The following is a 13552-nucleotide window of genomic DNA, read 5'->3' on the forward strand; positions in this document are numbered from 1 at the left end:
CATATTTGGTTTTACGATACCAGGTTCCTCATTGGTTAAAAAACGAATGTAGGAGAAATGAATGATGTCATAGACGTTGATAGTAATGAGTGTAGTAGTCATGAGAGAAGACGAAGGTGGTGTTTATTTGTTTTAAATAACGGAGTGTCTGCTGACACTCGAGTGGCAGCAGTCAATTCCGTATCGGATTTCACTGCTGCCACTCCGGAAATGATTTACACGTGACCGGAAATCAATTTTTTCACAACTGGAAGATCTCCTAACCACATCACATCGCCATATTGATTTCGCTCTGTGCTTTGTGCTTGCTGCTTGGTTGATTTCGCTCTGTGCTTTGTGCTTGCTGTGTGGTTGCTGCTGTATTTGAATTTGTTAACTTATATTGACCTCTGAGTTAATTTGTTTTGCTGTTTTTGTTCGTAAGTACTTAATATAGGTTTTATTCTTTTAAATATTGATTTGCGTACAGTGTGTTGACCATATGTTATCCACATGGTTGGACTCAATAATCGTAATTTTTCATAAACATATTTCTTAAATACTGTTCTTTTAACTTATTGTAATTATTTCAACATTACTTAATAACAATGGAACCGAGTCCATAACTGCATCGCCGTATTGATTTCGCTCCGATCTTTGTGCTTGGTGTGTGTGTCGTATTTTGAATGTTTAAGCTGGTATTGAGCATTACGCTTAGTTTTTTTTTTTTTGTATTTGTTCGTAAGTACTTAATATAGGTTTTATTCTTATAAATATTAATTTGCGTATAGTGTGTTTTCCATTCGTTATCCACGTAGCTGGCAATGACCGGGATTCAATAATCACAGTGGATATACCGATTTCCGTGAATATTTTTGGTCATTGTGGATAGGAACATCGTGATTATTCAAATCATTTTACTTTAAATTTCTAGTTTCAAGGATGGATTGCATTAGTTCAGTTTTATTAAAAATTATTTCGGTAATTGTTCCGTATCACGTAGGAAGTTTATCCATTGACCCTGATGGCATGATCCTGTTGTACATGATGCCTGCTGTTTTAATTTAGTACATCAAAAGATCCAGAAAAAAAAATATTACAAATAATGTTAGGAAGTAAACAATCACTTTTGGATTTTTATTTGATCTGATAATAGGTACTATCATATTCATTGCGACTAGTCCCTCTTCCTTTAAAAAATATTAAAATTTCGGGAATACTTTTATTTTATGATACAAAATTCCTCTATTTAACACAACTTGCAGAGATAGAAAATTCCAACTCGTTTAGTAGATATTGCCGTTTATTAATTAAGATACCTGTACATTGATGCGGCCGTCCCAATTTTATTACCGAAATTATTACCGTTGGGTGTGCAACAGTATTTTAGGTAGTGCATGTAGCTGACCTAACCTAGCAAACTGCCCAGACTATTTTTCAGTACCTATTTTGAATCTTGCTAACCCAGCCTATTCAACTGATAGAACTATTTTATAGTTTTTCTTATCTAACCTAATGTAAATAATATTTAAAACTGTAAATGTTAGCTATCTGCCAACTAGTTTCAATAAATGTTTTGTAACTGAACATAATAAGGAAAGTAAAAAAAAATTTCCTTGTGTAATAATGTATTTATGTGGTTCCTATAAGTTACATATTAAAAAAGAATAAAGGGCCAATTAAAATGAAGCCCACCATTTAAGGTTAGTGATTTTTAAAATGATCATATTAATCCAACTAACCTCAATAATTCATTTTTAGACTAACCTGTAATATTTATTGATTTAGCTAACCTAGAATATAAAATTTACCCTGAAACTCTATTGTCTAACCTCGGAGATAACCACGATGGCAATATTAATTTATCGTTATATAAGTCATAGATATGCCAATGCTGATGTGCGGAACTCTTGCCCTGTGTGTTGGCCATCTGTGGTTCTGCCTGCTGCGGTACATATGGTGGCAGGAATCCATAAATTTACAGTGATAAACGTGTACTTTCTTGTTGTGTCCAACATTTAAGTCTTACAATTATTGTTGGTGGGCATGTTACAAATTTTAATAAGAAATAGCTCACATTTGCTTAAAACAGTGCATAACATTGTTAGCATGTCAACCATACATACTGAGACATCTTTTAATGTAACAATTTAATCAACTGCATAAATGTATTAAAAGCTATCATTTCTGCAACTCATGGAACAGATAGAAGAAATAAATTACATCAAATAAGATATAGGCCCTAGACCCATTCTACGATGGCGCTGAAATGGAGACAGATGTCTCAGAACTTTTCACTGTCATCTTCTGCTTCCACAATTTATGGAAACTTAACTGATAAGATTGCTCTTCAACCTTACCAAATATTTTAATTGAAAAAAATTCTTCCAAACCATTGCATGGGCAAAGTTTACATACATATTTAAAATAAATGACTATTAATTGAACACTAGATAGTCTTGTACTTCGGATAATTTTTTAACATGTTTATGACAGCAGCCAAGTACTCATGTTCTATTGGGTGCGTGGAGCAACGTAAACAGAACTCAGATTGCCGAGTTAATCCTTGCGGGTCATTTTCAATCTGCGTGCTACTATTCTGTGAGATCTGATTGTGTGAACCATCTCTGGTTCCATGTCATTGTATAACGGGCCTAAATAAACAGAAAATTACATTTTCTAAACTAATGAATACAGTGACACATAAATTTTTTTAGTGTGCTTGTTTAAAATAAAATTGATTTCGGTAATTTTCTTACATCAAGACTTTTCTGGAAATGAAATTAATAATAAATATCTGAAAATACTTTTTTCGAGTACTAGAAATTTATTGTATTTCCCTGAAAACAGCATCTTTGTATTCACTTTTTTTCTTGGAAATCACTGTATATATCTTAAATTACAATACATAAACAGTGCCGTAGCTGTTAATATAATTATATGGTAATTATCTCGACTAGTCCCTCTTTAAAAAAATATTAAAAATTTGGAAATACTTTTATTTTGTGCTACAAAATTTCCTCTATTTAACCCTACTTGCGGAGATAAAAATTCCAGCACGTTTAGGAGAAGTCGCCGTTTATTTATTAACATACCTGTACTTTGCTGCGGCAAGCGCCATATTTTTTGTTTGCTGCGTGGATTCTTGTATGTTTATTTTGGACAACTCATGATGAATGGTCGATTAGGTACAGTTAGCTACATTATAAATACTTTAAAACATTGTGTACGGTTGATTTGGTTAGTATAGCTACATTTAAAGTACTGTAAAATAAACACGAACCCGTGCGGCAAACAAAAAAATATGGCAACGGCCGCAACAATGTACCGGTATTGAAATGTTTAAACGGCGCATTCTCTTTAACGTTTCCTCAGACGAGACTAAATAGTACATATTTTGAATTATCCAATAGAAACCTTTCTTTAAAAAACAATTGACTGCTACATCCAAGGTGATTAGACAACACTGTGCTATTTTGTCACTTGTAAGGTAAATTACCTATTGCATTCATACACCGTTTTTAGTAAGCAAGTAAAAGTACGTACAATTCATTTTGTACGTCATGATCACAATTCATATTACAAATAACATCGTAAGAATAAACCTTTATATGAAATTACAGTACCTACTTTAATATACTTAAAACCATTGTGGACTGTTAGATTATTAGAGCTACATTAAAATAATGTGAAATTGTGTGAATGGTTTGCTAGGTCTGGATACCTATATATTATATTGTTAATTCGTAATCAACCATTTATAATGATTTGAGAGTATTTTCAATTTCGCTAATCTTACCTAATCATCCATCCTCAATGTTTTAAAGTATTTATAATGTAGCTAACCTAACCTAATCGACCATTAGTTATTTTGAGTTTAAAACAAACATACAAGGACCCACATGGCGGGAAAAAAATATGGCGACGGCCGCACCAATGTACAGGTATGTTAATGTATAAACGGCAATATCTACTAAACGAGTTGGAATTTCGTATCTCCCCAAGTTGTGTTAAATGGAGGAAATGTTGTAATATAATATAAAAGTATTCCCAAATTTTTAATATTTTTTTTAAGGAAGAGGACTAGTCGAGATAATTAACAATTATATATAAAACACTATAATTTATGTAGAACTACAGGATCGTAGACCTAAGATTCACAACATTCTGTTGTGAGATTGATCATTTAGTTTAGGTTAGTAGTGGAAGCAAAAAATGGTGGCGGTGGCATCATTGGACACATATTGTATTGTATGCTGTAAACAGGAATTTCTACTGAATTTAGAAATGTCTTTAGACATCGAAAAAAATATTTTTTTAATTATTTTATTACGTATTTAACTACGGAAAAGTCACGGCACAAGAACTTTACCTTTTTTTCAATTGAACTGCTAATTACTAGTCTTATTTTATTTGCCTCATTTGTAGCAAAATATAGCTAGTAGAACCAGTTCAAAAAGTAAATGGTTCATAGGTTGTATAGGAATATTTACTGACCTATTTTCTTTTGCAGTTTCAGATGGCGCTGATCATTGGGGATTCTCAGGTCAAGTACCTGAACCAGTATCTTTGGGATGGAATTACTTGCATTCCTAAACCAGGGTACAAGGTTCAGGATCTTGTGCCGATTATTGAAGAGGTTGGACCTTACTTCAATAAAGTAGTCCTCCATTGCGGAACCAACAATGTGCTGAGCGAGGATGCAGAGACCATCGTCGACCATATTTTGAATTTTGCAGAGACCTTGAAGAGGGTAAATTCGTATGCTACACTGATGGTGTCAGGCATCCTACCAAGGAAAATGAATGGCTACCGCTGTGAAACATCTGGCCAGCGTGTTGCTGGGATGAATGCCAAGTCAGCTTGCGTAAACGATATGCTGCGACAGTGTTTGCCAAACATGGAGGTAATGTTCATTGAACTGTGGGATTTCTTTTTGCAGCCTGGAATGATTTCTTTTGATGGACTTCACATCACGGCTCAAGGTTGCAAGTTGCTGTGCAGATCCTATGGGAAGTTTTGCAAGAGTAAGGTGCCCATCAAATTGTCTGTTCCTACAGAACAAAATGTTGCTGTTGTTTCCAGGATTACTACAATTTCTAGTAAGCAGCAAGGGGTCGCGGCATCTTTACCTTCTAATGAAGACTTTCCTTCCCTGGAAGAATCTTGTACACAGAAGCGTTTTGTACCCTCTCAGGTTCCAAAAGTCAAAAAACTACCTGCTTTTCAGAGAATGTCTCAGCGTTTGAAGGTTTTGCCTAGCCAGTTTACTTCAATTTCTTGTGTACCTTGTGTAGTCCAGAATTCCTTTGCCCCAGTAAATCCTGTTGTGCCATCAGCTGTTGAGTCTCTTAAAAGCAATTTCCAGGTTCCTGTGTGTACCCCATCTTCTGGACAGTCATCATCTCAGGCTAAAGTGTCTGGGCCACTACACAACATATCTTCTGCACCTCATTCACCACTGCCATCTTTTCAGCACAGTGCTTCAAAAAGGTTTTTTCGCCCAGTTCTGCCATGTATTGAATCATTTGTCCATGAAAACAAGTTTAATGTTTTGAATTCTGTAACAGAGAACGAAGATGCCAGCATGTTTGAAAGTAGTTTTGGTGGTAAAAAGTGCAGTAAAAAGATGAAAGATTGTAGGTTTAAGAATAGTGTAAATCCAAGGAAAGTTCGGAGCCGTCTGGTTGGAGGGGGAGCCACTTCATTATCAGAAGGTGTATCGTTCAGTAGTTATAAGGAATTTACAGAGGTTTATGAACAGTGGTTAGAAGAAGGACATCATCCAATGAGAGTGAACCATTCTGTAAGAAGTCCTGGTGGTGGTGATGATAATATTCCTTATGTGCAGGTAAAATATGTGTGTAAACATTTTGGTAAGCCTAGGATTAGAGGTAATGATGTTCGGCCAAATCAAAAGTATAATGCCAAAGGTTGCCTTGTACATGTAAAAATTATTTATAATAATAAGCTGAAATGTTATGTTGTGCGTAGTATGATTGATTGCCATAATCATGAAACTGGTCCAGATGTCATTATGCATTATCCTGATCAAAGATTACTTGATAAGGGGGAACAAGAGGCAACTGCCCCTTTAATCAAATATAACATGGGCACGAAAGAATTGAGACAGTTTATTGGGGATGAAAGTGGGAAAATGTTACAGAGTAACGATGTTCACAATTTACATCAGCGGGCAAAAGAGAATATTGTTGATGGGCGCAGTCAGGCAGCTTTGTTGGTAGATGAGCTAACGAAACTGCAAGAGGAAATTGGCTGTTCAGTTCATATAGAAACTGATGAAAATAATGAATTACTTTTTCTTGTAATGCAAACTAGTTTTATGAAAAATTTAGCTAGTAAATACAGTGATGTTTTGATGATGGATGGTACTTACAAGGTTAATGCTGAAGGTTATCCATTATATTGTGTTTTGTGTGAGGATGGGAAAGGGCATGGAAAACCTATTAGTTATGTGTTTGTCAGAAATGAAACAGAAGTAGTTCTTAGTAAAGCTTTTGTCAAAGTTTTGGACCTGAATCCTAACATGTTAAATTGCAAAGTAATGATATGGACAAAGACAGGGTAGAAATGAATATAGTGTCAAAAATGCTCCCCCAATGCAAAATTATTTTATGCTCCTTTCATGTCTTGAAGGCTTTCAAAGAAAAAGTTGCGTCGTTAGATTGTACGAGAGAGAAGAAGGCACAGGTGGCGGCATGCTTGAAGCAGCTTCTTTATTCTTCGACAGAAGATTCTTATAACACTAATTTTCAGGTTTTGTTAAATGTTGCCCCTTCTGAATTTATGCAATACTATATTATAAACTGGGATAAATGTAAAGAGCTTTGGGTGTTTGCTTTCAGAAGGAAGGAGTTGACTTTAGGTAATAATACAAATAACAGACTGGAAAGCCATAACCAAAAGCTGAAACAGTATTTGAAGTCAAGCATGCATTTACCTGAGGCAGTGAAGGCACTATGTGATTTCATACGAGTTTTGGAAGCCAATTTTTCTCAAGAAGCTTTCAAAGAAATGAAGACTCATATTAATAAGAATTTTTCTGATAATATTCATTTACAGATATCTTCTCATTGCACTGTCGAAGCCACCAAATTAATATGTAGGCAGCTGGAAAAGTCTAAACAAGAAATGATATATGCTAATGGTAATGTGTCTTTTAATGGCTTCAGCTACTGTATAGGCAATAACTTTACAGTATGCAGTTGCACATTTTTTTCACAGTATTCTCTGCCTTGTGCACATTTGTTGTTTGCCAGAAGAGCTTGTGGAATGTGTGTATTTTCAGAAGATACTGTCAGCAGTAGATGGAAGAAAGATACATTTGTGGGTTCTTTGCCATCTTCTCAGAGTGAAATGTCTGTTTCCACATCTGTTGTTGAGAAAACACTGCTGAGAAAGCCTCTTTCCGAAAGAGAGAAATATAACTTGGCTCTTTCCCATTTGAAACCAATTGCTTCTTTCATTGCGACATTAAGTGTAAAACAGTTCAATGACTGCATCAACAAGACCAATGAATTCTTTGGACAGCTACTACAAGATTTCCGGAGTTCCAGCATGCACTTACCAGAACGTAATTCTGTAGTTACTGATGGCAGTATTGGTTCCCCCCAACATGTCTCTGTTAATAGTCTTGCTAGTAGTTTCTGTGAAAATAATAATTTCAGCTGCCCAGCAGACGCTTCTTTGCTGCATGATGAGTTGGGAGAGTTTTTAAAGTTTACAGGTTCAAGTGTTCCCAGTGAAGAAAGTAATTTTTGTGAAAATGTTTCCTCTGCATCCACTTTACCTCTAACTGTATCTTCTTCCTTTAGTGTTAATGATAAGACTAAGTTTCAGTATGTGGATTGTCTACCAGAATCTAGGTATGATTCCGTTCTTTCTGAGCCAAACCTTTGTGAAAATGTTTTGCAGGAAAGCTTCAGTAGTAGTTTAATTGCAGATACTAATGGATATGGTAATGAACCACAAAGTTTTGATAGTCTAGAAAGTCAATTCACTGGTAAAAATTTGTCAAGTATTAGAAATCAATTGATTATTCCTAAAGTTGTGAAGCGTAGGGGCCGTCCTAAGGGGTCTAGAACTCCTTTCCAAATTTTTCCACATACATCTAGGAAACGTAAGCTAGTCACCATCCCAGAAGTTGAAGATGTAGATGATCCACATCAGGAAGCCTGCATTAAAGAAGATTTAAAGAGGTCTCGAACTCCTCAAATATTTCAACATTATTCTAGGAAATGTGAGCTGGCCACCATCCCAGAAGTGAAAGACGTAGATGACCCACCTCCAGAAGCCTGCAATCCGGAAAACCCCGTTACCTGTAAATACATTCAAAGTTCTTTGAAAATCCTTTCATCTAGAGAATGGTTGGACGATACAGTAGTTGCATGTGCTCAGAAGTTGCTTAAGCAACAGTATCCTTTTGTTAATAGTTTGCAGGATACTCTTTTGGGTACTGTTTTACAGTTTCAGAATGCAGATCAGCCGTGGGTACAAGTTATCTATTGCAATAAACACTGGGTTACCATCTCTGCTATTGAATGTCCAGAAGGTTATGTGGATGTGTTTGATTCTAAGTTCTATTCTAAAAATCGAAGTGTTGTAGAGCTGATTACTGTGCAGGCAGCTGAACTCATGAAATTCAGGGGCCGTAAAATAACACTACACTATCAAGTCCCCCAAGAACAGAAGGGCTCTGATGACTGTGGCCTTTTTGCAATTGCCAGAGCGGTAGCTTTATGTAATGGATTCTCAATGCATGGTCGAGCTTTTGTGCAGGCACAGATGAGGTCACATCTGCTTAAATGTTTGCAGGAGGGCTCCATTGAACCTTTTCCTACAGTTCCTGTAAGACAAAAAAATTTTTCCACTGAAATTAAGTGTAACATATTTTGTGTTTGCAGGTTGCCCCATTCACGAAGCACAAACTTCAAAACTTTAAATGCTATGGTGCAGTGTGATAGTTGTAAAGAATGGTACCACTTAAGCTGTCTCAATAAGGTTATTGATGTTGATGAAAAGTACATGTGTAATTTGTGTGATTTGTAATAATGTTGCTCATATGTATTTTTTTACTCTTAGGTTCTCACCAGGTACCACCTTGAATAAAAAGTTTGCCTTATGTCTCCCCCATATCTGATCTTTGTAAGGCGTTTGATATTGTAGGATTTCATTTTATTTAATTACCACCAGGATGTGAGATATGCAGAGCTATGTTCACAGTGATTGGACTATCAATGCCATACATGCCTACAGTTTAAATTTTACACGGCCTATACAATTCAAAATGGTCCGAAGCACGCAGGTATATGTACAATCCCCTCGGGTTCACTGCCTGTGTTGTTAGGGCTGACTCCCTATGCCTGAAGGGCGCGACCCGCCTGGTAGGTTTCACCTCCAGTGCCGGCCGCGTTTCGGAAGGCATGGGATTTTGAATTAACAAAGCTAGTTCCGTAAACTTATCATCACCTAATAAATATCTTTTCCGTTCCCCGGGGTACGTAAAATTTTACAGCCACACCACTACAACACGCGCGACAATCCACACACACGTCGTAGCACCTTGTCAAGGCAGAATCATGCAGGTGAACTGGTAGAGGGAGCTGCCCCAGCCCTCGCTGGGGATCCGGGCCGAGAGGCATGCATGCCTGTCAGGGCAGGGCTCTGGGGGCATGTACAGTAGTTTTAAGTCTATATTTAATATAAAAAATAAAATTTAAAAAATTTAAAATATATATAAAAAAAAAACAATTTTGAACGAGGGCATTTCTCTGCCCAAATAATAATAAAATAGGACGACCTTCATTGGGAATACAATCCACTAACTCCACTTTTTTTTTAACAGGTTATAGCAGACAACAGCCAGGGGGCTAGGTACAGCAATACTGGCTTAGTCTAACTTTGACAGAGCTATTTTGGAACGCAATAGTTCGGTCCCTAAGGCTGCCAGAAGTTTACTAATCCATGTAATTTCTTTTACCGTTCACCAACACGACCACACGATTATATGCCTGAACTACCTGTTACATGCACTAATGGACTAACTACCCATGCATGTTCTGTGTTCCCAGGGGTTCGGAGGAGCGGCTCGCACAGCTTTACACTACACGCCACACCCGAGTTTAACTAGGTCACTTGATATTACAGCACACTGACAAGCCTCTAATGCACACCAACACGACACTACATCACGCCAGTTAGCCAATCTGACTGGTGGGGAGCTTCACTCCCCCGCCAAATTAGGTACACGTAACTTTTCTAGGAAAACACAACCTACCAGCGCACACACAGGCCCCGTGTGCCAAACCTATCCCACAAGACACGCACCCCCGCCGTCGATTCAAATTATTCTTCACCAGTGTGGGGTGCACCTGATTTACTATGCACTTAGCGAGTTATAGAAACTTCTGTTTCTGGCCTCGCCCACGCTTACTGCCCCGGATGGCAATATGATGAATCGGCGGCGTAGTTATTTACATTTTACCTTTTGGTATCAAAGCGTAATATAATGCATGCAGTTAATAATTTTCAACATTTAATAATGAATCAATCTGTTCATGTTTTTCAGATAGTTTATGTTTTTCAGATTGTGAAGGACGCCCCCTGTAAGGGTTAGTGTATTGGAGTATTGCTATCAAAATTTTATTTTGCATTATAAATGCTTTATTATTATACTGTTATTACTGTGTAGTTGTTTACATTTTACCTTTTGGTATAAAAGCATAATATAATGCATGCAGTTAATTAATAATTTTCAACATTTAATAATGAATCAATCTGTTCATGTTTTTCAGATTGTTTATGTTTTTCAGATTGAGAAGGACGCCCCCTGTTAGGGTTAGTGTATTGGAGTATTGCTATCAAAATTTCATTTTGCATTATAAATGCTTTATTATTATACTGTTATTACTGTGTATTTATTTACTTTTTACCTTTTGGTATCAAAGCGTAATATTTAATCATTTTCTGTTCATGATTTTCAGATTGTGAAGGACGTCCCATTGTAAGGGTTAGTGTATTGGTTTGACCATGGATTTAATAGGCCTCTTGGGGAAACTCACCATGTAAAAAAATGAGTTAACGCATTGAGCGCTGTACCTCTTGAGACAGATTTGTCTCAAAGGTGATGTGGAAACCAGCGTATGTTTCTAGGATGTGAGAATTATTCAGAAGCAATCATGGAGTGTGAGTTAGCTACTAGGGGACCCTAGGCGCAGAGTCCCTCCCCTGACCTGGTTGTCTCGGTTGACTTATCACCACCCAAGCCAACATTTCTGCAGCGAGCACCAGTGAGAGCACCCAGACCAGTATGGCTTGTTTAAAAAAATATGTGATTTAATGGTATTCTTGCATAATAAAAATGATCATTAAATAGTGAGTGATTGTTTTATTCAACTACCAGAAGTAGAAGGAACTTATAGACCAAAATTATTCATGTCATTGATACATGCAAATCATTTATATTTTGTACATACATATTAAATCTAAAGCAATTAAATTTAAGAAAATAAATTAATGTATGTGATATTTAACACAAAAATAATTCACACTAAAACACAAGAAATTAATTTGGAATCAAATTATGTATTACCAAAAAACAAGTGTCAGCAAGGAACATGCTTCCTGAAAGGTAGTTGTTAATCTTGCCTACAAAAAGTTATTTATTTAATTGAACCTACCTACCCCATTAATCGTAACTACTAAGTTATTTAGAATACAGACTTTTTAAGCAAAAAAGCATATTTTTTTACACAATCGCAAAAGTGGGGTAGCAGCAAGGTAACACCTTCCTGAGGATATCCAGCTCCATAATACTTATATTTTTAAGATAATAAATTTTTGTATAATGTATGGGATATTTACACACACGAAAAAGGTACGATTTCACACTACATGACACAAAAAATTTAAATTGGCAATCAAATTTGTGTATCACCTACCGAACACTGAGTGTCTGCAAGGAACATGCTTCCCGAAAGGTAACATTAATCAAGCCTTCAAAAAATTATTTATTTAATTGAACCTATCTCATTAATCGTATTACTTAGTTATTTAGAATTCAGCATGCCTGTGTATCACCTACCAAAAACCGAGTTTCAGCAAGGAAACACTTTCCCGAGGATCACCAACACCTAACTACTGAAATTTTTAAGATAATAAATTTTTGTATTTATGTTTTGTATATTTTACACAAGATAAAATTACATTTTCACACTAATTAACAAGAAAAAAAATTAAATTTGTATTCAAAGCATGCCTGTGTATCACCTACCATAAACCGAGTATCAGCAAGGAAACACTTTCCCGAGGATCACCAACACCTAACTACTGATATTTTTAAGATAATAAATTTTTGTATTTATGTTTTGTATATTTTACACAAGATAAAATTACATTTTCACTCTAATTAACAAGAAAAAAAATTAAATTTGTATTCAAAGCATGCCTGTGTATCACCTACCAAAAACCGAGTTTCAGCAAGGAAACACTTTCCCGAGGATCATCGACACCTATCTACTGAAATTTTTAAGATAATAAATTTTTGTATTTATGTTTTGTATATTTTACACAAGATAAAATTACATTTTCACACTAATTAACAAGAAAAAAAATTAAATTTGTATTCAAAGCATGCCTGTGTATCACCTACCAAAAACCGAGTGTCAGCAAGATAACACTCTCCCGAGGATCACCAACACCTAACTACTGAAATTTTTAAGATAATAAACTTTTGTATTTATGTTTTGTATATTTTACACAAGATAAAATTACATTTTCACTTTAATTAACAAGAAAAAAATTAAATTTGTATTCAAAGCATGCCTGTGTATCACCTACCAAAAACCGAGTGTCAGCAAGGAAACACTTTCCCGAGGATCACCAACACCTAACTACTGATATTTTTAAGATAGTAAATTTTTGTATTTATGTTTTGTATATTTTACACAAGATAAAATTACATTTTCACTCTAATTAACAAGAAAAAAAATTAAATTTGTATTCAAAGCATGCCTGTGTATCACCTACCAAAAACCGAGTTTCAGCAAGGAAACACTTTCCCGAGGATCATCGACACCTATCTACTGAAATTTTTAAGATAATAAATTTTTGTATTTATGTTTTGTATATTTTACACAAGATAAAATTACATTTTCACACTAATTAACAAGAAAAAAAATTAAATTTGTATTCAAAGCATGCCTGTGTATCACCTACCAAAAACCGAGTGTCAGCAAGATAACACTCTCCCGAGGATCACCAACACCTAACTACTGAAATTTTTAAGATAATAAACTTTTGTATTTATGTTTTGTATATTTTACACAAGATAAAATTACATTTTCACTTTAATTAACAAGAAAAAAATTAAATTTGTATTCAAAGCATGCCTGTGTATCACCTACCAAAAACCGAGTGTCAGCAAGGAAACACTTTCCCGAGGATCACCAACACCTAACTACTGATATTTTTAAGATAGTAAATTTTTGTATTTATGTTTTGTATATTTTACACAAGATAAAATTACATTTTCACACTAATTAACAAGAAAAAA

The 13552-nt window shown here is 35.4% G+C and overlaps 1 protein-coding gene across 1 annotated transcript in view; it reads left to right on the forward strand.

Moving 5' to 3' along the window:
• Positions 1-261: 261 nt before the first annotated feature.
• Positions 262-13552, forward strand: part of LOC134527181 (uncharacterized) — a 42716-nt gene continuing 29425 nt past the window's right edge. Inside the window, exons 1-2 of the mRNA XM_063359598.1 lie at positions 262-419; positions 4493-6061. Coding sequence (XP_063215668.1) covers positions 4499-6061 — 1563 coding nt within the window. The 5' untranslated portion in view covers positions 262-419; positions 4493-4498. The remainder of the gene's footprint in view (positions 420-4492; positions 6062-13552) is intronic.

This window comes from Bacillus rossius, chromosome 1 (assembly GCF_032445375.1).
Source record: "Bacillus rossius redtenbacheri isolate Brsri chromosome 1, Brsri_v3, whole genome shotgun sequence".
Taxonomy (NCBI): Eukaryota; Metazoa; Arthropoda; class Insecta; order Phasmatodea; family Bacillidae; genus Bacillus; species Bacillus rossius.